A 25,988-nucleotide genomic window follows, 5' to 3' on the forward strand; every position below is an offset into this window, starting at 1 on the left:
GGACTTCTCAAGTTTACACTGCTGATGACTAAATGTCTTGCTCATGATCCTGCATATTAAATAGAGCACAGCGATAGTATGAAGGGTGCTTTTGAATGACAGTTATGAAGAATGTCACAAAACGCTACCTTACAAACTATGTTCGGCCCCTTGCTTTCACACACAGACCCCAGGGGCCTTAGACAGATACATGTGATTTACAACCACTCAAACACAGATTTCTGGTCTCTTCCCCAGAAGACTACATTTGCACCTCAGTGTGGACAGTAATGCAGAGCAACTGCACATGGGGGTGTGAGGCCCCAGTCACATGCATGGAGAGATGAGAGAAGCTGAAAATGGAGCTTGGTTACTCTGCCACTGCCTGGCCTGCCCCAGAGTTAGAGGGAGTTGTGTACGGGGCTGCCTTTAAGCAGGAGAGAAAATACAAGGCAACAGGTCAACATCCATCTGAGGTTTAGATCTAAAGGATCCTTTCCGGCTTTTCTGCTACATGTGAGATGAAAAAATGTTACATACCTTACTATTCAGCAAACTATGGTTGATCAAGAGAGGATGGCAAAGAGAGGGACATATACAGATAGATGTGTACCTGCAGTCAATCACTTACTTTGGATTTCCGGCCCCTGGTTTCTTTCTCCGGAATATGTTGAGGAAAGTGTTGGACTTGCAAGGTGCCTTGCCATCCCCGACATGCATACGCACCACGTCTGAGGTGGTGAAGGCACTGCGGACGTTTCTCTCAGGCTTGGCTATGATGATGTACATCTTGGGAGTGAACATGCACCCCAGGGCCACTGTCACGCTCAGGCTCACGGCGAAGCAGGTGGTGATGATCTTGTAGTTGCTCCCAAAATAAATAGGCACAAAGGCCAGCCAGATGATACAAGTGGTGTACATGGTGAAGGCAATGTACTTGGCCTCATTGAAATTGGCAGGCACATTGCGAGTCTTGAAGGCATAGTATGTGCAGCTCATGATGAGGAGTCCATTGTAGCCCACGGGAGCCACGACGCCTAAGTTGCTGGTGTTGCAAATAAGGTAAACTTCCTTAATACTGGGATAGGAGAGGATGGGCATTGGGGGCTCCAGTATAATCAGCGTGACCACCAGTGTCAGCTGCACGCTGATCAAAATGGAGGCGATGACCACTTGGGCCCACGCGCTCATGAAACGTGGCTTGCGAGTACAGATCTTCTTTTTACTGCCTGCCAGGATGCGTGCAATGCGGTTGGTTTTGGTCACAAGAGCAGAATAGCACATGGCAGAGGAAAGGCCCACCAGAAGGCGCTGGAGGTAGCAGGACGTGGTGGTGGGTTTAGCTATAAGGGTGAAAGGACAGATGTAACCCAGAAAGATGCCAGCAAGGATTATGTAGCAGAGCTCCCGGCTGGAGGATTTGACAACAGGGGTGTCCCTGTAGAGCACAAAGATAAGGGTGACAAACATGGTGACCAGGATCCCCAGGCAGGAAAAGACCACAGCCACAATAGATTCTATATTGCTCCACTGGAGATACTTTACAGGGATGGGTTCACAGCCTGCAGTGTACAGAAAAGAAACAGAGTGTTAGAAAGGTATCTGCTCGAAGGAAGAAACAATTTTTCTGGCTCCCAAAATAATCCAAACATTTGCTTATGCCTCTATGGCACGGATTATTAAAACTGTTTTACAAATGAGTGAACTGCAGCATGGAAAGGTTTAAATGAATTATTTTCAAAAACAGCCATTAATTTTGGGTGTCCCAAATATTTGCTCATGATGCTATAAAGGGAAATGAGGTTTGCAAATTTTCCTCTAATTTTTGCCTGGGAGACCTGCTGACAAGCCAAGCATATCAAAGGCAGAAGTGGGAACAGAACCCAGATAAACTCAGCACCATCCCTTAATTTCAGCAGGGAAGGGATTGTTACCAGCTGCTGCAAGTCAGAATGGGCAATTCAGACTAACTTATTTTAACCTTCAGTAAAATCAGCATAATTTGACCCACGGCATTTTTCTAAGGGTGATTTTATAAGAAAAAGAAATTAATTAGAGATCTGTTATTGACAGAAAATTATAACAAAAATTCAAAGTCATAATGGAATTACAGGATAGATACTATATCTTCTCATTATATTTCTGCATTTTTATTTTCTTCACAGTATCTTATCTTTGTTTTGTCAAATGAAAGGGCAAAGGGCTCACTGTTTTTCCTCTATACTCCTTCTGCCAGCTCCACTAAATAATGTGATTCAAATCTTGTGGAAAAGTCAAACCCACAAAATATACATGCTTTTAAAAAATAATTGGAAAGGCACTCCTGTATCACTAGTGCAGCCATGCAAATGTAGGTGTCAGTTAGAGATGGTACTTAACTGGCACAGCTCTCTGCCAGACTCAGGTTAAAAGAGTATTTATAGCTGCTTTCCTCACTGGGCTGGAGATATAATATCAGCATAAACTTAGGTAGCAGATAAAATCTTCTATGTTGATAGGATGTTAAGGTTGTGAAGTCAAATTACTCAGAACATTCATTCTGATATTTCCTAATTTCTCTTGTTGACTTAATGTCAAGGCACTTTTAATGTGYTCCTGATTTAAAAAATCAGAATGAATGACAGAAGAGTGCCTCCATGGGTCATTGGCAAAGCTGGGACCTTTGGAGGCATGGCTCAGGCTCATGCTGGGGAGCCAGAGGAGTGAGCGACAGCAGCAGGAGCTTGGCAGCCTCTGTCTGGCCCAGAGGCACCGGCTGCGTTCAGAGCCATTCTGGTCCGGCACCAAGGAAGGGCACACTCGATAACAGCCATCATCAGTGGTTAGTCTTCTCTACCCAGACCCTGCAGCCCTGCACTGGATCTCCGTCTTAGCTTGTATCCCACACTAAGTATCCATCTTCTATTCTGGTCTCTGTCCCCCTCCAGTTTCTCTTGGACCCAGCTCACTTTTCAGCTGCATGTGCCTTTCCCCCACCTCTCAAGCATCTGCCGTCCCAGTCCCTCACCCTCCCCATCACTGCGCCCCTCCAGTTCAGGCTTTTTCCTCGACCTGGTCATCTCTCCACCCAGCTGTCCTCACTACAGCCACTGCTGACCTAGCTGTTCATATGCTGGATGGGCTGCTCTTTATCTCTGCCTACCAGGGTTGTTGGATATGTCCGGGAAAAGAGGGGAAAAGGCTTTGTAGTCAGTGAGCTTGTAAGAGAGGTTTTTTTTCCTCTCTCTTTTTTTTTTTTTTTAGTTTTTTTTCAGTTTTGCTGCTGAATCTTAGCACGGGCCCCAATACTGTGATGTGCAAAAGTCATGCTCAGCTCCTTCCTCCTCAGTATGGAGTGTATCTACAGAGATCAACCTGTATGAACCAAGAGCTTCTGAGGCCCAGAATTTTGCTCAGTTTAGATGCATCTTCCATAGGGTGACAAAAAATCACCAAGTGATACCTCTACCAAAATGTAAAGTCCTTGCTTCCAAATACAGGAGAAGTAGGAAGAGGTGTGGATCAAGGTTGAGCAAACACAGTTTAGCCATAACCTCATTGTGAGAAACAGAAAAAACATTGTATTGAAATTAAAAAAAAAATCAGCCTGAGGCAGAGTCCTGACATGGAAAATTTCTGCCTGAGCTTTTAATGTCTGCCAATGTCATATGAACTGAAAGAATGCCTTATAATTCTGTACTCTTTCTCTCTGAGGGTACTGGGCAGACTTAACAGGTATTGCTGTCTATCACCTGTAACACCAAAAACAATAGAAATGATACTGTGTGCAGCTGGAGGTGTTATTTTATAAAGAAAAGCAGTTCTGTTTTGCTCAGTGTGGTCTATTCAAGACTCAGACAGGGGAAGGAGAACCATCTAATCAGTAGTTTTATGGTGAAATGTAACTGAAGAAAAAGCTTTTTATCAGAACTGAGATCCTCTGGCCGTTGGCCACAGCAGCCCTGAGCTGGATTCAGTTCCTGTTCTGATTTAATAGTCAACTAATGATCAGGAGCTGCTGCTCTTTGATTAATACCCACAAAGCTCTTTATTTAGCCAAGAAGCCACTCTGTGGATGCTGAAAGGGTTAAGTTTTAATTTATACTTTAAGCTTAGCAACATCAAGCCATACTCTTATTCTTCCATGTTAAATGATATGTTTAGAGCTTTAGCCCTGATTCAGCATGGTAGTTAAACCTTTATCGTTTGCTTTAAGTCTATTCTGTGTAAGGTTTTAGAACCTTGTTTAGTTAAATCAGTGCAATTCCTGTACACAGGCAAGCTACATATGCCACAAACATTGCAAAAAAACTGCCTGCACTGCTTTTATGAGCAGACGGTTGTTGGTTGTCAGCACCTGTGAAGGTGGGTCATTTCCCAGCTAGGGGAAAGTGTGCTGAAGAAGCTTGCTGTGGTAGGGGGAGGATAACCAGGAAATCATGTACTTACAGGTTAAAAAAAAAAAGCAGGGAATTAGTAGAAAAAGTTTCTCAGGTAAAAGTTGCTAGTAAAAAGCTGTTTGATAGTTTTTATCTACTATTTTCTCTGCACTTTTACTGTGAACCATTTTCCAGAGCAGAAGGTTAATCGATTTTTTTAATGATATTTATACTGCAAGGCCAGTAAGACACTCCAGGATGTTTTCTGAGGTCATTAACACATCCCAGGTAACTGATGGCTCCAAACCTCTAYGATTCGTTTCATAATAGCGCTATAAAACTTCCTGTCCTACCTTGTTTTACTGTTTATTTAAGATGAAGAAAATTGGGCTTACTATATTGACATTCATTCTTCTTCTAGAGCCTCTGATACTATAAAAGACATCTCTTCTTCTTGGCACAAGGCCTCAAGATACTGGTTCTAGTGACTATTTCTCAGATCAGGTGGAATGGATGGTTTATAACATTTATGGTGAGAAATCCTTTTTGCCTGCTGACTTGTACTTCACTAAACACATATATAGGGGAAGCAATCTAGAAATATTTTACATTTAAAAATAAGATTAAAATGTCAGAAAAAGGCTGCAGAGCAACAGAGACCAATATCAAAAGAGAGCTGAGTATCTTGAGAAGCACACCTTAGGGAGTGGGATTAGTATGCACTCTGCACTTCTTAAAGGGACTAAGGATTTTATAGCCTCCATCTGTGATGGAAAATGGGACTAGAACTACATTCATTTTTAGCATTTAAGATTTAACGCAAAGGGAAAAACAATCTGGAATGTGAGATGTTAACGTCTGTGTCTAGATGCTATGGTGACTGACAGGGTGTAAATACAACATACAAAACGAAGCTATAAAAACACATTTGATGGGAGAAATGCTGGCAAGATAAAAGATTTTTGAACTAAATGGTACACATGATGACTCCAGCAAAGACCAAGAGTCAGAGTTTATCTAGATCAATTTCCGTTTCATAAAGGTTAGGATGCCCTCAGCTTCTTTTCACAACTTTGCACTTTTTGCAATTCAAGTAAATGACACAGGGATTAAAAAAGAATTTTTTTCCTCAGTTAGACAGTACGAAGACTCTGTGCAGGAGCAAACTGCCATTTTGGCATTCTCTAGGAAATCAGTGGATGGCTGCGCTGTCATTTGACTCATGTCACTGTGATTTTAGCACAGCGGCAGCCCAGTCTCCTTGCTGAGATGAAACACAAATCAGCAGGTCACTTACTGATTTCATTAAAAGTTAATAGATTGCAACATGCCCCTGAGATTTTTTTCCAGCACTGATGCTTTCCTCAACTCCTTTCAGCAGTGCCTGTCATTTTGACATGCTCCCTTTTGAGCTATTTTGGGCAGCTGGTAGCACTGAACCATATTCGCTCAAGTGCACATTGATCTCTCACTATGTTCTTGTTCTGCTTTATTGATTGAAAAGAAGTCCCAGTTTTCTTCTCTGAATAGGAGATACAAATAACTCTGCCAGCCTCCAAGACTAACAGAGCCTGGTTCTCTACGGATATCTGTTTTGTAGTTAGTAGACTTTGGTGTTTTAAGAGGCGGGGGTTGAATTTAAGCTTTTCCAGTAGTCAGGACTTTTATAAAGGGTGCTGCAGATTTTCTGGTGTCTAGTACAAGACCTTTTTCCAAAACTGGGGCCCTTAAAGAAGGCATTTTTTAGGATCTCCTCTTCCTACAACTCATTTTCATGAAACTTGTAGGAACTGAACGATCACTGAGATCTCTGTATCCTGACCAATGTGGTTGAAATAAGTTCAGTTGCACATCAGAGGGAGAGGGAGAGACAGTGTGTTGGGGGCAGAGGTATAGGATATAGGCAGACACACATATATCTGGGACGTGACCATAGCTTATTTTCCATAGAAAACCAAGGTAGATAAAGGGCCAAATTTCCCAGTTTATTGCAACTGATAAAAATTAAGTTGGAGCTGGAGAAAGTTGGATAAATGGCCAGCTTTTCCTTCCCAAAGAAATCCCTCTCAAACCTCCCATGACTTCACTGACTAGCTTAACAGTATCTCTTGGATCCATCTAACCAAGGATCACRTACTTTGCCTATGTGTTTAGTGCTGCAGAGAAGTCTAGTTGCCAGCCAGTCATATTAAAGGACAAGAATGTGACAAGCTGCACAGCTGATCTTCAGCTAGGTAATCTGGCTGTTTCTCAGACAAGAATGGTGCCCTGTGAATACTGGCAGCCAAGACATGCAGATGCAGTGTAGGGCAGAAGTGTCAGTAGTCTTTTGCAGCAAGGCAAAGCAAACATCAAGGTCAAGGTGGCACTCCTCAACATATTAAATCTATTTTCTTGGGGTAACAGTTATTGCAAAGCCCAGAGCAGGTGTGGGGAAAGTGGTTTTAGCCCGCTGTTGGGTGCTTACAAGGACTAGGTTGGTCCTTGGCAGGTATAGAATAACTGAGAAGGGTGCCATAACATACAACCCATGCAAAGCATATCCACAGAAGAGACAAATTCCAGCTGTGTCCCTCCTTTCCACCGGCCTTTCTTGGGATTTTCTTGCCATTTCCCTTGGTGGTGGGTACAGTGGGAATGATCTCTATGCTAAAAGGAAGTCTGGCAATCAGTTACTGAATGCCCAGAGATCCCACATAAGGTATTACAATCATCTTTGCATAGCAGAGTGAGCAAGAGAGTATCAAGTCAATCTCTCAATGGTGCACTGAGCTCCTGTGATAATAATCACTGTCAACATTGTAGCACATACTGCTAAGTTCATCAGTAGTTTTAACAGCTCCATCAATGCTCTTGTTAACCAAAGGGGAAGAACAGACAGAATATGTTGCTCCTTCCTGATATAATTTTCCCTGTCTTTATTGTCACCTGGATCTTCTCCCTCCTGTTCTCAAAGTGAGCCAGACAGTACTTTTCACTCACCCTACACTGCACTGGGATGTGTGTTTAAATATGCCCTTCTAATATCTTTGCATACTGCCACCTTACTCTCTACTGCATGCTGTTCTCCCTGYGTCCTGGTGAGCGGAGATGTATTTGGAGGGAGATGTCCCTACCTGTCAGGTCAGCGTTCGGCCACCAGCCAAGCTCACAGGCTTTGCATGTGAATTCATCCTGAACAAATTCATTCTCCTTGCAAGCAGTGCAAATCCAGCAGCAGCTCACTTCTCCTTTCCTGATCACCTGTAAAGCAAAATACATCCTTAGCTACGATCCTCTAAAAGATGACACAGCCCCCACAGCAGATAGGTACCACCTGCACTGTTAAAAATATCACAGGAGATCTGCATATGGGACATTTCTAGAAACTAGAAAACATGAATCCTGATTCTCATTCTATTTTTTTGTACTAAAATTTATGCTTAGGAGTTAAAGGATAGAGTCTTGGGGCAATTCTGGTGGGTTTTGTTTTTTTGGGTTTTTTTTCCCCGCTGAGTTAAAAGGCACCATTTTCCCTTTTGGTATAGAGGCACAATGAGCATTACTTTTTCAACCAAACTTCAGAACAGGTTAAATCTGAGAGATAGTTAAGGCCAGTATGAGCAGCTCAGCCCACGTGTGATATCTATTGCATAGTAAAAAGCAGTAAACAAAGGCAAAGGTTAGAACAGACAGTGATTCATGATTCACACATATATATATATGTGTGTGTGTGCATGTGTGTGTGTATGTGTGTGTGAATATACACACACACATATACACACAAATTTTCATTTACGCTGAAGTCTCTTTGGGTGCCATTCCACAAATGTAAATAGAAATTAAAATAAATGCAAATTAAAAAGTACACTGCTAGAATGATGTAATGGGGGCCTAGCAGAAAATAAAACCAATATGCAGTGACCAAGAACATGGTCTGGAACAGCTCTCATAGAGATAAATGTCCCTGAAAGATGTATTTTGCTCTGCTGTGAACACTGCTATGTGTAATGATCCTATAATGAAAAGATCGTTTCCTCATCTTGTCTGCTTGTTTCATTATGCTGAGGCTGAAAGAACGGTTAGGGATTTCTTCAGCTCATGAGGCTCTGACAAGGACTCTGGCTCTGTTTGCCAGAAAGGAGGAATCCAGCCTCCTCTCCAGGATCTTCCCATCCACCTACATGCAGAGCTAAGTGAAATACAAAATGTTGTTGAATGCTGGCTTTGTGGGCTTTTTTATGTTAACATTTCCTCCTGCAGTCTGTGGAGGGAGTCCAATAGACCTCAATGGGAGCTGGAGCTGGCATTTTGCATGCATGGTGTTTACATATACACACATACACAAACTGCACAATCTCAAAAACAGGGACAAGATGTTTTGGAGGGCAGTAAATACTGATATTGTTACCCCTCCAAGATTGTTTGAGTATGTCACTAAGCCTTTGCCAAATCATCAATCATCTATTTCTTATAGTAGCACTATAGTATTAAAAAGCTGCAAATGTGCTTATAAAATGAAATTAGAAATGAAAGTCTGTTCTAAGAAGGTGATTTTCCTCACTGGGCCTCTTGTCCTTCTAAACTTACTGCACCCATATCATTCTGATATTGGTGAAACATGTCTTTATCTCACCCAGGCATGGCAGGTGGCAAATTACTTGTTCCTCGGTACAAGTGCTACTGTTTGATAAACAGAGTGATTTCATTTGTGTTTCCATACCTCCTGTTGTGAACATTAGATACAAAAAGACATATTTTTTTTTTCTTTTTCTTGCAGGTGTTATTGCTGGAAGAAAGTACTGGGTTACCATGGGCAGAGCAGTGGATGTTGTCTACCTAGACTTCAGCAAGGATTTTGACACTGTCTCCCATAGCATCCTCATAGACAAGCTCAGGAAGTGTGGGTTAGATGAGTGGACAGTGAGGTGGATTGAGAACTGGCTGAATGGCAGAGCTCAGAGAGTTGTGATCAGTGGCACAGAGTCTAGTTGGAGGCCTGTAGCTAGCGGTGTCCCCCAGGGGTCAGTACTGGGTCCAGTCTTGTTCAACTTCTTCATCAATGACCTGGATGAAGGGACAGAGTGCACCCTCATCAAGTTTGCCGACGATACAAAACTGGGAGGAGTGGCTGATACMCCAGAGGGCTGTGCTGCCATTCARAGAGACTTGGACAGGCTGGAGAGGTGGGCAGAGAGGAACCTCATGAAGTTCAACAAAGGSAAGTGCAGGGTCCTGCACCTAGGGAGSAATAACCCCATGCACCAGTACAGCCTGGGGGTTGACCTGCTGGAAAGCAGCTCTGCGGAGAAGGACCTGGGAATGCTGGTGGACACCAAGTTAAGCATGAGGCAGCAATGTGCCCTTGTGGCCAAGAAGGCCAATGGGATCCTGGGCTGCATCAGGAAGAGTGTTGCCAGCAGGTCGAGGGAGGTGATTCTCCCCCTCTACTCAGCCCTGGTGAGGCCCCATCTGGAGTACTGTGCCCAGTTCTGGGCTCCCCAGTACAAGAGGGATGTGGCACTACTGGAGCAAGTCCAGCGAAGGGCCACATAGATGATTAGGGGACTGGAGCATCTCTCTTATGAGGAAAGGCTGAGAGAGCTTGGCCTGTTTAGCCTGGAGAAGAGAAGGCTGAGAGGAGATCTTATCAATGTGTACAAGTATGTGAAGGGAGGATGTCGAGAGGATGGGACCAGACTCTTTTCAGTGGTGCCGAGCAACAGGACGCGAGGCAATGGGCACAAACTGAAACACAGACACTTCCATCTTAACATGAGGAAAAACTTTTTCACTGTGAGGGTGACAGAGCACTGGAACAGGTTGCCCAGAGAGGTTGTGGAGTCTCCTTCTCTGGAGATATTCAAAACGCGCCTGGACGCGATCCTGTGCAATGTGCTCTAGGTGACCCTGCTTGAGCAGGGGGGTTGGACTAGATGATCTCCAGAGGTCCCTTCCAACCTCAGTGATTCTGTGATTCTGTGATTCTGTGATTGTTTTAAGTATCAGTCCCTGAGCAAATCACAGCCACTCAAAATTGTAGGCAATGGCTAAGCGAATGTCTTCTTCTTGTTCTTTGCCACATCAGGAGAAATTTATTTCAAATCCTGTGACACTATAAGATTCTGCATCACTGTAAACGGCAATTGCAGGAAACATGGGTCCATATATGGGACTGTAAGAGTAATATGTTGATCTAGGAGTCTTTCTACAGTTTTGGCTTTCCTAAAGAAAAGGAAGTAATAAGTAACACCCATTATTTCTCTCAGCTTGAATGAAGTTTGTTTGGGTCTGGTGAAAAAACATTGCCTGGTTATTCACATCTCACTATCAGGATGTGGGTTTTCCTGGATGCACAATGTAGCGGGCAGTGCCCAACGCACACCTTAATCTGTCCCTTCCAGCAGGGCTCGCTGCACACGGAGCGCACCATCCCGCTCTTGTTCATCTGAACCCGGTCGTCATCGATGTTGAGCACGCCCTCGTGCCAGGTGCCAATGAGGACGTAGTCATAGCGGTTCGGCTCTGTGTACTGCAGGTTCATGATGTCATACCTGCAAGGAAGAAAAAGAGAAAACAAGTCACATCCTCAAGCACTTTCCTGCAACATGAAGACTAAAAATTTTCCTTGCCCGTCTCCTTCTGCCTCCCCAAAAATTCATGTCTCACATCATCACCTAACTCCATGAACTAGAGTTTCAAGAAAACACCAAATACTATAGGATTTGCAATAGGATTATGGGAAACGATTGCCACATAATTACTGATTGCCTGCCCCATTAACATGCAACCATGGAAAAAAAAGTTGTGTGTCCAGGAAGCACCTTATCTTAAAGAGAAGAAGCTCTGCTGCAGATGCCCTTGTAGGCACTGGCTGGATGGTGCTTTGTTCCGTCCTTTTTCAGGATGACTTTAAGATTTGCTTGGCGACTACATGCAGGTTGGTCATAGGATAGCCCTGAGTGGGAACTCTGAAGTAATTACTCAGTGGAAATAACCAAACTTGTATACCTTAAGTTAACCATAAGCACTAGTTCAACTATTTACATTACACAGCCCAGTGAGACTGTCAGGAAACTTAGCAGCCCAGGCACAAAATTTACTTCCTTGCCCTAGACAGGTGGAGCAGAACTTAGCAAGGTTAATGTACAGGAAGCCTAAAACAGCACTACAATAAACATCCAGCTTCCCTAACTCCATCATTGCACTTGGTGTGTTGGGACTGGTATGTGTGCACATCCCTTCCTGCTAACTGCTTGGCTCCTGCTTTTACTCGCTGAACATGGCTTGTGCAAAGCAATGATTAAGTAGGGCAATTTCATGGCAGGAAATAAGCAAGAGTGGGAGAGTGAATAGAGGAGAGAGCACAGGGAGAAAGAACCATGAATGAGGATGGACCTACATGCTGGGCTCTTCAGAAGAGAAGAGGGGTGGGAGGTAGGCAGGGGAGTGCTTTGATTAAAAATGGACATGAGAAGGAAGGCTGCAAACCAGAAATCATAGTTTGGGTTGAAACCACAAAGGATCTTCTGCATTACAAGCCTGGGAGTTACTGCCTTGTTTTCTCTAGTTCTCTGGAAAAAAATCTCTAGTTTATAATGAATATTGCTAATCTGTATGGGYGTAGGAATGAAAGCTAAACAAAGTATGAGCCGTAAATAGCAACGGGGATGCCTGGGCAAAGGGAGCGCTGTGTCCAGTTTTTCCTCTTCTCGGCTGAGGTTCAAACATGCAAAATTCCAACTCTCTGCAGTACACAGAGGGAAGAGGCAGAAGAACTACTCTCTAAATGTGTGCCTTGTATTGGTTTTGGGATGTCTCTAGTGAAAGATAATTTAAAGAAGTGCATATTTACAGCTATGTAGAGTTAGACTGCAGTTTTGTAAATATGTATGCACAGACAACATCTGTGCCACTGCAGAGCTCCACTGAAGTCACCGGAGAATAACATGCGAAAAGGGACTCCTGCCACTGACTTCAAAGGAACTCCAAGGAGGTGCAGAAGCCCAGCTCTACAGCTCCATGTTTGGCAATTGGCTGTTAACTGAAGAGGTCCTTAGAAAAGGGGAAAATTTCAAAGTCACCAGAAAGCAATTCCTCCTCATTTCCCAGCTCTTATAAAGGAAGGACATAAGGAGGGAATGCTGTCCTTGGGAAGCACTGTGAAGAATCAGGATAACAAGAAGCAATAACTGCAGGGTACTTTATAATGCAGATTCAACAGACAGGAATAAAATTGAGCAGGAATGTACACGTCTCTTGCTAGCAAGCAGAACCTACTGGGTTTTTAGTGTGACCTTGAATTAGACCGATACACAATCAGTTTCTTTGAGCTGGAAAATGAATTCAGGAAGGAGAATAAAAGATTACTGAAAGCTCACATTCCCTAATGGAATTTTTCAGTCTGCACAGCTTGTTTTCATTTTTGCAAAAACTTATTGCAAGGCACAAAATGGAATTAATGCAGAGATACAAATTTAAGTTGAAAGCCATTCTTATGTTTTCTTATAATACTGTTCCCTTCTCTATCAGTTTTCTGTCAACAAATGAAGTATGCAGACTAAAAGTTCTTACACAGTCTTGCAAATGACAAGTTGTAGTACAATGCATGCAGTTTTGAGATGCACCTTGAATTTTAAGTGAAAAGAACGTGATCTAGCAAATACACTTGGTATATGGAGATGTGCATAAATTCTTCATCCTCTCCTTCTTTTCCTTAATGAAAAATTTCTGCCTTGAGTAAGGAAGAGTTGCACACCACTGCTAGGATATCTCACCCCATTCCCTATCTCACACATGTACAACTTTAACAGTTTTCAACAGCTGTGTCCAAGCTAAAAATGGTCATCCCAAAAGAAGTAGGTTTCAATAGAGCTGTGAAGCACTAAGAAAATGAGGATCCTGGAGGCAACTGGATGTCACACACATAAGGCAGCACTTACAGAACCCATGAAAATATTCTGCACATAAAAAACTTGAACTCTACTTTTAATATAAGGACAAGCTCTCAAGTATATTAGAAAACACCATGACCATATAGGTGGGGTCATAAGAACAAGTTCCTTGTGAGGTGAGCCATACCACAAGCCAATTAGTCACAGGCACACTCTTACTCTGAGGTAAATGATGATTAGTCTGAGATAGCTGATGTTACCTTTCTCCATAGACGTGAACTCAGCATAACATAGGTGCTGGCAGTAAGGCTTCCTGTGCTAGAAGGCATAATGGCAAACAGCGGTGCTGAATAACACTGGGACATAGCTGGCCAAAGCCACCACCTATGGAGCCTAACTCCAAAATAACCAGGTATATTTGCCACACTTTCCTTTATATACTATATATATTTTAAGCCTTTGCATTATGCATTTGATAATTTCCTCAAAGCATTGGAGCTGATAGAGTTGCCATGTTTGTAGCCAAAATAGTTACTGAAGCTTTTGAATTAGGTAATGTTATATGTGTCTACCTCCAAGTCTAGTTAGGGTCAAACGGCCCTAGTTTCTGTTAACCTGTAAATATCAGCATAGCAGAGGTCCTGTGTAAGGGTTCAGAGTTCACCTGACGGTTGTCACATCAAATTTTTATGATTAGAGGCCTGCACAAACTGTTTGTCCAGGAGTTTCTTCATGCTTGCCTCAAGCTAAAAGCAGGTGGTTACCCTAGAATAGACAATAGTTTGAAATGCTCTGTCCTAAAATACATGGATCTAAAATACATGGATGCACCTTTAAATAGGATAAAAGAAGGATTCGGGGTGGACTGCTGCATCCCTCTCTAGCCATTTCTAGGAATTTGAGTGATATGATTACTATGGAGAAAGCAAATCAGAGGTACTCAATGAAAGTAAAAAGTTCAGGAATTTTACCAGATTGTTCTTATTGATGCTATAGTGAGCACATACAGCTGTTGATTTTCTAAAGCCAAATCCAGGTCATTTGTGCTGGAGGCAGTGCAGACAGTTAAGTGACTATATTTGTGCCCTTCTAACAAAGTTCTGCTTTACATTTTTGAATAAAAGCTCTTCAAAGAAAAGATTCTGAACAAAAGAAATAGACCCTGGAAAAACTGCCTCATGTCTTTTAATCTTATTTTGATAGAGCTTTGAAACCATGAATTGAGTCTGAAATAGAAAAAAAAAGTTATATCTAAACAAGTGATTAAGGTTTGACAAAGCTGTAAGAAATTCAAGACAGAGAATGATATGAACATCGGGCAAACATAACTACTGGCATCTCCACCTGCTCTAGCCCTTTTGAGTATAACTAGGAGCTTATGAGATTCTCTTGCTCAGAGGACCTCAAAGATTTTGAAAACAAAATGCGTGAAAGTTTTCTGGTTTCTAAGTAGGAACATTGCTTTATTCCATCTTGTAAGTTGATTTGTTTAGACAATATGGCAAGATAATATTGAAAAACTTTACATAGTTGTGTGACATTCTTGCACTGAGATAGAAAAAATGGCAAATTAGACAATTCCAGATTGGGTACTCTTTGCTTTATTCCAGTGTTGCATATGATGTTTAGCTTTTTGTTTCATTAAGGTATAAAAATTCTTTTGGGTATCGACAGAGCGGTACAATACATTCACATATCCACAAAGCGGGCTTCTGTGTAGGGCTGTGGAAACACTGGTACAAGTCTGGAGTCATATACCCCTAACTATAGTTTTACATGGACGTAAAATACTGCTGGTCTCCGAAGATCTGACCAGCTGTACAGCTGATGTTTCATTACCGATGCATACACCACTATTCACTGATGTGCTATTGCCCATGTCATAAATGCCACAGAATGATACAAGGATTAAGGTATGAATAACAAAAGATTAAATGAACCTTCTTGTCCAAACTTGCTAACTCCAGTTATGAAAATGTAAAAGATAAACAGAAGAAATTCTACCTAAAATAACCCACCAAATTCTAAATAGGCCAGGGAAGAAGGAGAAATGAACCTTGCTAGAGACCAAAATGATGGAAGGAATAAGATCTATCATCCTGACCTACTCAGAGAAATATCCTGAAATAAACTTCCCTATTTTTTGAATTTAGGAACTGTTCATTCTAATTCTGGGCTTTGTACTAATCACAGTTGCACAAATGCTCTCAGAAAACAAGATAATAAACAAGATTTCTGCTAAAACTGAAAAAATACACCTAAATATCAAGCCCAATAACTATTGCGCAGACAATGCACCATACACAAAACTGGTGTAATGCTTTTACAGAGAGAAATTGTATGTAATAAACTTACAGCTACACTAAGCAGTAATTTCGCATTTCTATTTAAGCTGTATAYATACAAATACAACGTAAGCAGCACTCAGTGAGAAACAAGACCAAAATGACCAGCTTTTTCTTACTATTTCAATGTAAGAAGCTGTTTAAATATACATACTGTTCAAATATAACAAGCAATGCAAATAGCAAATGGTGCAAAAGTTAGTCAATTTTAATAACAAGGGTTAGCAATAGAAATATTCTTTGAAGGCATGTGCTAGACTGCAGACTCTTGTTTATTCCAGAGCACTCTCTTTGTGCAGTGTTGGCACTCAGATGCATTTGTTCAATATGCCCAAAGATGGAGTGAGAGAGTCTTTGATAACACTTTAATAACTCAGTAGAAAAACTAACTTAAATGAAGCAACTCCTGAGTAAGGATCAATTAATAAAGGACTGTGTACTTCAGCAGTTGAATTAAATTTATTAAAAACAAACCCTCAAAAATAAATCTATTTGTGGGGTGTCTCACTTAAAATAGTTGGACAAAGCCCACAGTACTAAATGAAGAGGAAAAGATTTCTGTCATTCGGCTCCCATAAGAGAAACAAAGGCGATGTACGAGTCCACAAAGTTGCTGTCTCTCCCATTTCTTGGGTTCATACTGTGTCTACTAGAGAAGGAGGGACAGTAGCAGTTCCCATAGTTTGAATTTACTGGACCCAGTAAATTTACTGGTGCTCTGCAGCCCTACCTTCAAAAACTTAGCAAGCAAATGCTTCACTAAATTCCAAGCAATTGTATTAAGCTTTGTGCATACTGGAGCCCTGGTACTGAGCCCCAGTGGTAGCTCATACACCAAAACTCTGGAAGATACAAGRTCTCTCTGGAAACACTAGAGATGTTTCAGGCTGCACTGTAACTCCAGTCCCAATACAAGCTGTAGCTATCAATATATCATGTGTTACCAGTGTTATCCCTGCCTACTAGTAAAACTAACCCATATAGCTTGGTTTCTGTCTTGCAGTATGCATGCTGCATGCTTCAGCAAAACAGCCAAAGAAATCTCCATCACCAAATGCAGCAATGTCCTTCCCTTCCTCCCTCCCTCCACAACAGCTGGTTTAAATAGAGGGGATGAAACATCTCTTTACCTTCCAGGGGCATCTCCCTTTTCATCAAACCAAACTTCTTCTCCAGAAACACCAATGAACGAGGACTTAAGGAGGAATTCCAAGAGTTTGCTGCCATCAATTGGCTTCATAGCATCACACAGCCCAACATGTCCAGGGCAAAGGGAATGATGCATATTTTGGAGGCCATGAGCCATGGCATATATAGCATTGATGACAAATCCCATTTTACTGTCCTGCACATAGTTTTCTTCTAGGCTCTCGTTGCCTACAATAGTGAGAAAAAAAGTGTTATAAACAAAGATGAAATAATAACATGAAAATACAAAGCATCAGTGAGAGATTAAATTTTTTTTTTAATTTCTCTTACAAAGTTTAAGAAGCATATAGATGGTGCTAACAAGGAATTTTAATTAAAACATATTTTTTGTCAAAAATCTTTAATTCATTGAATTGGCTCATAAGAAAACACCAGTTTCAACAAATTGCCAACTTTAATTTGTTCTTTGGGGAACTTTTGTTTGTGATTTCACAATGCTATTTATGTTAAGAAGGGTTTAAAATCTGAACATCAGAATGACACATTTTAGCTAGAACAGGTTTTTAAAGGTAATTTGACATAAAATTTGACTTTTTGTCATATTTCAAGATTTTTTTTGAAATCTCAGATTTTTGAGGGCCAAGATAACAATTTCCCTCTCAGTGTTAATAAGCAAAAAATCGAAATCAGTGCCACCTCTCAGGTTATCAGAACTGATCGTTCTAGCTAAAAGTAGTAGCATATATGCCAATTTGGGATTGCTACAGAAAGTTAAATGAAAGTCATAACACTAAAAGATTTTTATGTAACTGCAAGTTAAAAGATTCTGTGTTAACACGCATTGAAGTCCCTGGTTGTTGGACAGAAACAAGGTGGCAGCGAAAGCTTTTCCCAGAGGTAGGTTTTGACTCTGATCTGACATTCAGGCACAGCCAAAGGGTGCCACTGCAAGTCAGACCCCCTGGGGACTGGGCTATTCCCCGGTTTGCTGTCACGAGCTGCTGAACGCTGTCAGCACTGACCCCTAGTCACAGAGGACCTGAACCACACGACTCCTGGGCAAGCTGGAATTAAGAAACCTCTCTATTTTCTTTCCATTCCCCTGAATCATTCTATCTCAATATGCTCAAAGCTGCAATATGCTTTTATCTGTAGACCTCCCACATCACTCAGTACTTAACAGGCATTTGCCATGCAGTCTCTGTTACTTTGTCTAAGTAACACCTTGTCTGCACTAGAAAAGTAGGATGTGTGAGAGACTAGGTGTTAACTGACACTTTTTAAATCTAGGTTGGGGAAGGTAGTTGTCATTTTAATATGAAGAAAAGAGGAAAATCTACAGGTTTGCTGTAACTTTCAAGTTAAAAAAATAGCCCTTTATCCTAATGTAGATATGGTATGGCTTTTAAATCAGGCAGTGAAGATGATCCTCAAATTAATCCTTGGAAAATACCCTGATTTGGTAGTTATTCTCAGCTTGCTTCCCCTRCAACTCAGAAATGTCATCTGGGGGTTCATTAGGACAGCATAAATCTGCAAGGCAGAGAAGTCTAGATTTCTTTCTGGGTGTCCCTGGCACAGGCCATTGGTGGCAACTGGGCAAGAAAGTCCTGCTTCAGCAGCTATTTTCCATATGATTCGAGCATAGCAAACGGTTGTGATGGTGAAGAGAAAAGCATTGTGAAAATCAAGTAATCTGACTGAATTAGTTCGTGTGCTCTTCACCCTGCTGTACCTTTGCCACCACCACCACCACCACCACCACCAAGCAAGCAGCAGCCAGAGAAATGTTTCCCAGGGACAACGTACCTGCCACTTTCCTTGTAGTAAAAGATTCACAGCTCCCATGCAGATCACATGAAACCAACACCATTAAGATCCATGGTCAGAAATATAGTGAGAACTGAAATGTTGTATGTAGCCTGGCAGAATACATACATGGATTGACAAACACTCAGGAAACACAGTGTATGTCAGGGCACATACAATGTACTGTGCATAGTACATTTGGACTAGTCTAGACATTAGTTGCATCAAGATGTTAATGTGGGGTCTGAATATATTATCTCTAGGTGTGTTTTGTCTGCTGATTAGCCTCTTGGGATTAACACACTATGAATTTATCACCTATTCTGCTTTCTTGTAGGTAGAAAATGAATGTGTTCTCCATCCCTGTTCGAAAGAAAGGTGGAAAGCTCCTGAGCTTGGCACAGTGGTTCTCTTTTTATTATGTAGCTTCTAAGAAGCAACTAGCTGAAGAGGTCACAAAATGACTGGTAAGTCACAGCACTCAATGTCAACTGTTTTCTTCCTGCCAGTTTMTCTCAGATACCTCTTTAATTTCTCAATTAATTAAAAAAAWATATATATAAATATTTCAGCATTGATGACACTTGCAGGAGGTAATGATAGCATCCATATGCTTTTCCTGAGGCAAACATTCACATGGCTGCCAGACATAAAAGCCTAAATTTAACAGAATTTGCCAATGTTTTAAAAAGAGGCCATTTTCCTCAATTATGTATTAACTCAGAAAAGTATGGATTTGGTTGCTCATATTTAAATACAATATACATGCCACCAAACAAAACAAATATTTGACAGTGGGAGGATTTGTTTTTGACTAGTTAGGAGTAAACATCTTGCTTACATTGAGGCTACAAGCACATAGTTCCACGCTGGAAAGGTGGCTGCCTTGTTTCACTTACAGAAATAATTGTACTCTAATTGCAAGTAATATGTGAAGCCTCATTACGGTAATAAATAATCCACAAATCAGTAATATAATTTTCCCTATGTATAAATAAGATATTTCCCAGTAAATCCACCAGAGAAGTCATGTGGCTTACCTAAACTTAACTTCCTGCTGACAAAATCTATTTTACTTCATTTTCACCATTATAAATTATTGATATACCTCATGTATTACTGTTTTTAAAACTCACTTATGACAATCCAGTAACAAATTATGTTTTTTTAAACAATTGAGATCATGCAATTATGTTTGGCTGGAGATAAAACAGAGGCAATCTGTGTTCACTTAAGTTTTCATAGAACAGCTTCTTAACAAATGTAACAACTATATGTTGTTTGTTATGGAGCTTCTCTGTAAAGTTATTAGTTTTTCCTCAGTATGCCTTTTAAATGTAACAAAAAAAGAGCAAAGCAGAACTCTGGATTGCCAGACATCTTTACTTTTTTCTCTCCCCCTCATCCTTTGGAAAAAAAAAATCATTGAGCTACAGAGGCTAATCTGAACACTTGGGTGAATTAGCATTAAAAATAGAAAAGTATTTTGTTAGTTTTCTTATTTTTTAGGGACTTTAGTTTTTACTAAGCAAAGAAAAATTGTAAGCCATGTGAGTACTGGATTAATTAAAATCTCAAATTAGGCCATTATCTTTTTGAATGACCTTGAAGAATTCATCTGTCCTAAATTTGATCCTTACTTTTTTTTTTTTAAATTGGATGCAATGCAAATCTTCCTGTTACGTTTTTGTTTTAATGGTTCTTCAAATTTTTTTTTCTTATCACAATTTTGGTTTTATTCTCTGTTTCCATTAGCTCAATCTTGAAGATGAAAAGGAGAGGATGGTATATACACACACGGACTACTAAAAAAAACCCCAAAACACCCTCGCTGTCCACAACCAAAAGATGCTTCTAACTCTGCTAAAAATAATACCTAGGGAGAGGGAGGAAGAAGATAGATCAGATCAAAATTTCATGAAACTCAATGTGACTCTTTCTTTTGACCATAATATGCTTCAAATTTAAACAATATTATCTTCAATTAGATACTTACAAGGAACTGAATGTAAAACAACTACGAATTGAGCTTGATACCTTTGCTATGAAGTAGGTATGAAGCTACCTGTATTCTGGAGAGCAGAATGGATACTTGTGCAAATTTGACTTGACCAACTGCAATTAAGAAGAAACTATACTATTAAAATTGTGGCTAGAAGTGAGCTAAAGTCTAACATGCAAGGTAAAGATAGGAAAAGTCTATGTTAACATTCAATAAGAGTTTAACCACAAAGGATTATTTGTTTGCAGTCCTCAGAGAGGTTAGGGCAGAAAGGAATATGGGAAGGAAAGAACTGTAAAAACATTTTGGTTTGGGACTCTGATCAATACCTAACCAGTTGGTAAATTTTGAACAAACACACACATTTGATAAAGAACACAGTCTGTTCACAGATGACTCTTGATTAGAACAAAAAGCCAAAATCTGCTGAACAAAATTGTTATAAACGACAGTGTTTGCTCTGGAATCACCAGATAGTTATAGTGTTTGTTACAGAGCAAAACTAACTCTCATCTGCTGAGTATTCAATATCGTATTACAAGAGATTTTGTTGCCTTGGTTGAGTTAGCAGCTATTATGAAAGCTCTCATCTTTTCTGGCAGTCCTGACAGAGGTCTAAAGGTCCTCTAAAGGTAGAAATGGCATATACAGCCTCCTTTTTTTATGTCAGTCTKTCTTAGTATTGAAACGCTTTGTGGGTGGCCCATATCAGATTTCAGCTTTGTTGCCAGTTGTATGGTGATAGCCTACAGTCTATATGAGTGCTCATTTAAGCAAAGAAAACATTCTGGAAGCAGTCAGGGATAAATCTCCCTGGAAAGATGTAAAAAAAAAAAAAGAAAGAAAGAAAGAAAGAAATCTCCCCTAATTGGGCTGCATGTATAACAACTTAGCACCAAGGCACCTCAAAGAAGAGTGCTCCCCCCACAACATGCCTGGGGCAGAGCACGGGTTACACCATCACCTGGTAGAGCATACCATTTTCTCATTCCTTCAGTACCAATGTACACTGCTGTAACCAACTACTCCGAGCTAACATGCCCGTCTGGCTCTGTAGAGATATGCTAGTGACACAACACATCCTTGGAAAATAACAGAAGTAACATATCTTGAAGTGCCTCACATTAGAGAAGACCTGAGAAACCTGAGGCACAACACATTTGTCTCATCCGGTGGCAACCAGAGGATCTTGTGGGGAGCGGGGCAGAAGGCCAACATGCTGAACCAATCAGTCATTTCAAACATGGGTCCCTAAAGGTAACAGCTAGTGATTACTTTGACATCTAAATGACACATAAAAGATGATGAGCAGACTTAGCTTTCCTTGATTTTAGTAGCATTTATGGGTATTTGGTTTCCTGGAAAAAATTAGGTCACTTTTATTTGGCTGCTTAACTATTTAATTAGGGTTTCATCTTTGGACAACTGGGGGAGAAAATGTAATCAATTATACATTTTTTGTTTTGTCATTAATTCTAAGAAAATAATTTTTTTCTTTTTTTTTTTTTTTGGTTTAATGGTTAATCCTGTGAATAACCCAGACAACCCCAGATTCTCTTAAATATTTTTTGCAAAATGCTTCTTTTGCTTAAACTCGTTTGGCATTACCAGTTTAGATATTTTATAAATATTGCCAGTTCTTTCATTCTTGTGTTCTATTATAACATCTCTTATATTTTCTAAAAACAAAGATAACAACATAATTATTTTACAAATTTCACTGTAAGGCATTGCAAAATGAATTCCATAGATTATAAATCTTTAAATGTAATTAGTACAGAGACAGCATGTTCACAATCTGCACACTAAATGGCTTGTTCTCTTCGTATCATCTTTTAGAAAAATGCATTCTATTCATTATATTGCATGACAATGAAAGCTGAATGAAATTCTCATCTCTTGATGGTATAGAGAGGCATTCTGTTGACTTCACTGAGCTCATTACACCCAAATATAGTCAAAATAAACAGAAGCAATAGGTCAGCATAATAAAAGGCATTTATTTTTGTATGAAAACTACCAAATGCCCATCTCTTTCATATACAGCTACAGGAATTTCTTAAGTTGTGTTTTCAGAAGTAACTGCCTGTTATCCAGGCAATTCCAGCTGTAGCTGACTGCCTATGAAGGAGGGCCTGGGGAATGCTATCTAGTGATTAGAACAAGGAATTTGTGAATTAGGGCTGCTGGCTTCACTTGCATTATTGTTATGGACTATCTCAATGATCTTGGTGTCTCTATGTGCAAGCTAGCGGGACTGCAAATAATTTGTGAAGAAATGATTTTTTTGTTTTACTAAGCCAAAAGAGGTTAAGAAAAAAAGAGGCTTTGTTTCAAAATGAATTAAAAATGGTTTGTATTTTTCATACCAGAATGATAGGCTGAAAAATTGGTCACAGACCATAACAAATCATTCAAACTACAACAAATAGTACCATTGTGGTAAATTCTTGGTTCTAGTATGGTTTCTGCCCCACGATAACTAGGTCTTTTACTGTTTTTCTAACAAAAGCAGACCTTATGTGTAATGATTACCTCCTCACTTCCTACTTTGATGTCTTTGCCTTTGCAGTAGGGAAGCAGGTTCAAGAAGTGGCTAAATACACTGAGAGAGATGAGAGGGTTCTGACAGATAGAGAGGATGGTAGGAGAGCTATCACAAAGACACAAGATGAAATAGGTAACTCAATTCCCATTGTATGTGAACTATTTGTTTGACTGCATCAAACACCACTACTTGTCAAGTAAGGGTGAGGAAGGATGTATTATTTAAGAACAGGGATCTTTCTTTCACTGCCTCCTGAACATCATGTCACCGATCTATACACAATAATGTAACGCTTTCTATAGGATAACAAGTTGCTCTGCCTTTTGGCAAGACTACAGGAAGGAGGGATTTCACTGGAGCAGCAAAAAGGAGTGAATATCTTACAATCTGTGGGTCCTACACTAGATTTGAAAACACTCCGATAAATATTTGAAATTTTACAGTACTCGTGAAGCAATAGAGTTCAGAGGATTGCAGACTTCATTTTCAGGATGTCATTAAATCAGAAAGGTTTCACTTCCATTCTTCAAATGGTTTTTATTTCCCCAAGCAAAGAGATTCTATTCATGCAATTATATTTGATCTTTTTTTCCCTGAAAAGCTAGGATACAATTACAGTTACCATTTGAGATACCCTGCTATTTTCTTCCTGAGCACAGGGAGATCTATGGGTCTCCCAGATAATACTGTTTTGTTAGATTTTTGTGAACGCTGTCTTTTAATTGGGATTAGTGTACTTCCAGTTTTGTATAAAAGTACAGAAAGAAGTGAAAGCAGTTCAAAAACTAGGCATTCAGCAGAAGCACCTCAAAAAATGTTCTCTCTGGAGTTCTATATCCAAAACATTAATGGGGTGATGATTGCAGCAGCATTTGTGTGCAAGGGGTTATATATTTTCACTGGCAAAGTTGGATAAATAACTGTTGATCCTTCTCCTGAAATAAAGCTGCTTGAATTTAGGAGGGTTTTTTTTTTACTTACTTTCACCTGAATATCTTTAACAGAGATATGGCTAAAGGAAACCAAAATTTGAATTCAGCCATCAAGAAGCACAGGTTCCCCTTCACTTTAGATGTCTAACACCTAAACTTTACAAGATTAGTCCCCTTTTTAGACATACTATGCACCATCAGTGTCTTCAGCTTCCTTGCCTGGTTCTTTGAGGATGCCACATTTTTCTTCACTGTTCAAAAAGAAGTGTCTTTCCTTTTGTCTCTCCCTGTGTGTCAGAAGCATCAGGGAAAAAATTAATTAAATTTACTGTCTTGGTTCTCCCTATCACATTATGTAAGTACATCAGGGCTTTAAGAGCTTAGTGTCAAAGACTCTGGAATGAGCCTGGCATACACAAATACAACAGTGCCACAGTGAAGCTGAAATATTATGAGGAGGAATGACTGCAAAAGCTGCTGACTCACGCATTAATCAGATGCACAGAGAGTCTCAGTGTTGCTACACACTGCGCAGAAGAAGGAAAACTGAGCAGTGCTGCTAACCATAAGCCAGTACAAACTCACAGGTCCAGTCCCTGCACCACGCGACTTAGGAACAAAACAAAAGGAACCAGATGTCTTCCCAACTGCTCCTGTCTTTCCCAGTCTTCAAACTTTGCTTAGCAGCTACAAGAGCCTTAAGGTCACTTCCCCTCTCTGCCCCTTATGCCTCTCTCCATGAGCATTCAGCCTCTCACACAACTACCTGACTCCCAGAAATGCAGATTTAAGGTGTAAACACCAAGTGACAATGCCCATAAGTCATGCGCACAAGATGCACAAGATGGCAAGGCTGTGTTCAAATGTGCCTGTGCCCTAGAAAGCATAGACAGCTTTCCTCTTACAGCTCCCTCCTGCTGATCCAAGAGGAACCAAGCAGGGGGGGTGAGACTGTCTCTTGCCCAATGGTTTGCTGCAGCATCAAGGGAAGAGAAAGAGCAGGCATGTCTGATGTCTGTATGTGACTGTGCTGGGGCTAGCGGGCAGAGGTTATTTGGATGAGAAAAGATATATCCACAAACACTCCCAGCTGAGGTGCAGTGCTGCAGTCCTTCTCTGGCTTTTGGAGAGGCTGGAGAGAAGCTGGAGCCCTTTACAGCAGCTGGCGGCATGACTTTGCCAGCCCTGCGTCACTGGAGTGGGAGGCAGGAGGATGCGAAACAGACCTGTGGCAGAGGAAAAATTCCTTTCTCCCACTTCTCCATAAATCTGCATCTCCTGCTCTGTCTCTGTTGGCTGGTGGTAAAAGAAAGGACTCAGAAAGGAAACATAATGCACCACTGAAGGACCATGCTAACAGCACAGCTGTAGACATACCACCAACCCCGGGTGAGAGTGCTCTTCCTTCTTCACAGAGCTGCCCCTGGCAAGGGGTAGCTTGGTACCATCATGGGTTTGCACATGAGCTACACAGATTGTTCCCATACATTTATAATTCCTGTCGGTAGGATCAGAAATAAACCAGTCACAGAGCTGAAAAGTTGCAAGAATACAGCTGGCCACAAAAAATGTTTTTGATAAAAGGAAGAAGAGAAGGAAACTGGACAACAAGCAGAGAACTGTCTCTACAAGGTGATGTATATGGAACACCGCAAATGGTTACAGAACTCTTTTAGTGCTAAATACGGGTCTGGAAAGATCTGCTTATAGCAGATGGCTTGACAGAAGCTCACCGATCTAATAAAGCTGCTGTAGAGGATGACAGTATGGCCAAAAGCCTGTATGTTTCTTTCTTCTGGGCTAAAATTCTGTTGACTTTATACAGAATTTCATCTAACAAAAAACTTAGCATCTATGGCCTTATGAAGATGAGTTGTTGTGATTCTTTCTACTCTAATTACATCTACAAACTGATGTTTGAAACCTCTTCTGATGTATTGTACAGATGCAGTGCTGTAAGCTGTTAAAGGCTTGGCAGGAAATTTGAGCGTTG

At 40.7% G+C, this 25,988-nt stretch overlaps 1 protein-coding gene across 3 annotated transcripts in view; it reads right to left on the minus strand.

The window, feature by feature from the left end:
• GRM1 (glutamate metabotropic receptor 1) overlaps nt 1–25,988 on the minus strand; it is a 190,937-nt gene that overhangs the window by 27,695 nt on the left and 137,254 nt on the right. For all 3 annotated transcript variants that reach the window (XM_026082802.1, XM_026082803.1, XM_026082804.1), the window contains exons 4-7: nt 16,686–16,932; nt 10,702–10,870; nt 7,454–7,580; nt 611–1,541 (exon numbers count right to left, since the gene is read on the minus strand). In XM_026082802.1, the coding sequence (XP_025938587.1) occupies nt 611–1,541; nt 7,454–7,580; nt 10,702–10,870; nt 16,686–16,932 (1,474 nt within the window). The remainder of the gene's footprint in view (nt 1–610; nt 1,542–7,453; nt 7,581–10,701; nt 10,871–16,685; nt 16,933–25,988) is intronic.

The sequence above is a fragment of the Apteryx rowi genome, unplaced genomic scaffold (genome assembly GCF_003343035.1).
Source record: "Apteryx rowi isolate R43461 unplaced genomic scaffold, aptRow1 scaffold_594, whole genome shotgun sequence".
Classification (NCBI taxonomy): Eukaryota; Metazoa; Chordata; class Aves; order Apterygiformes; family Apterygidae; genus Apteryx; species Apteryx rowi.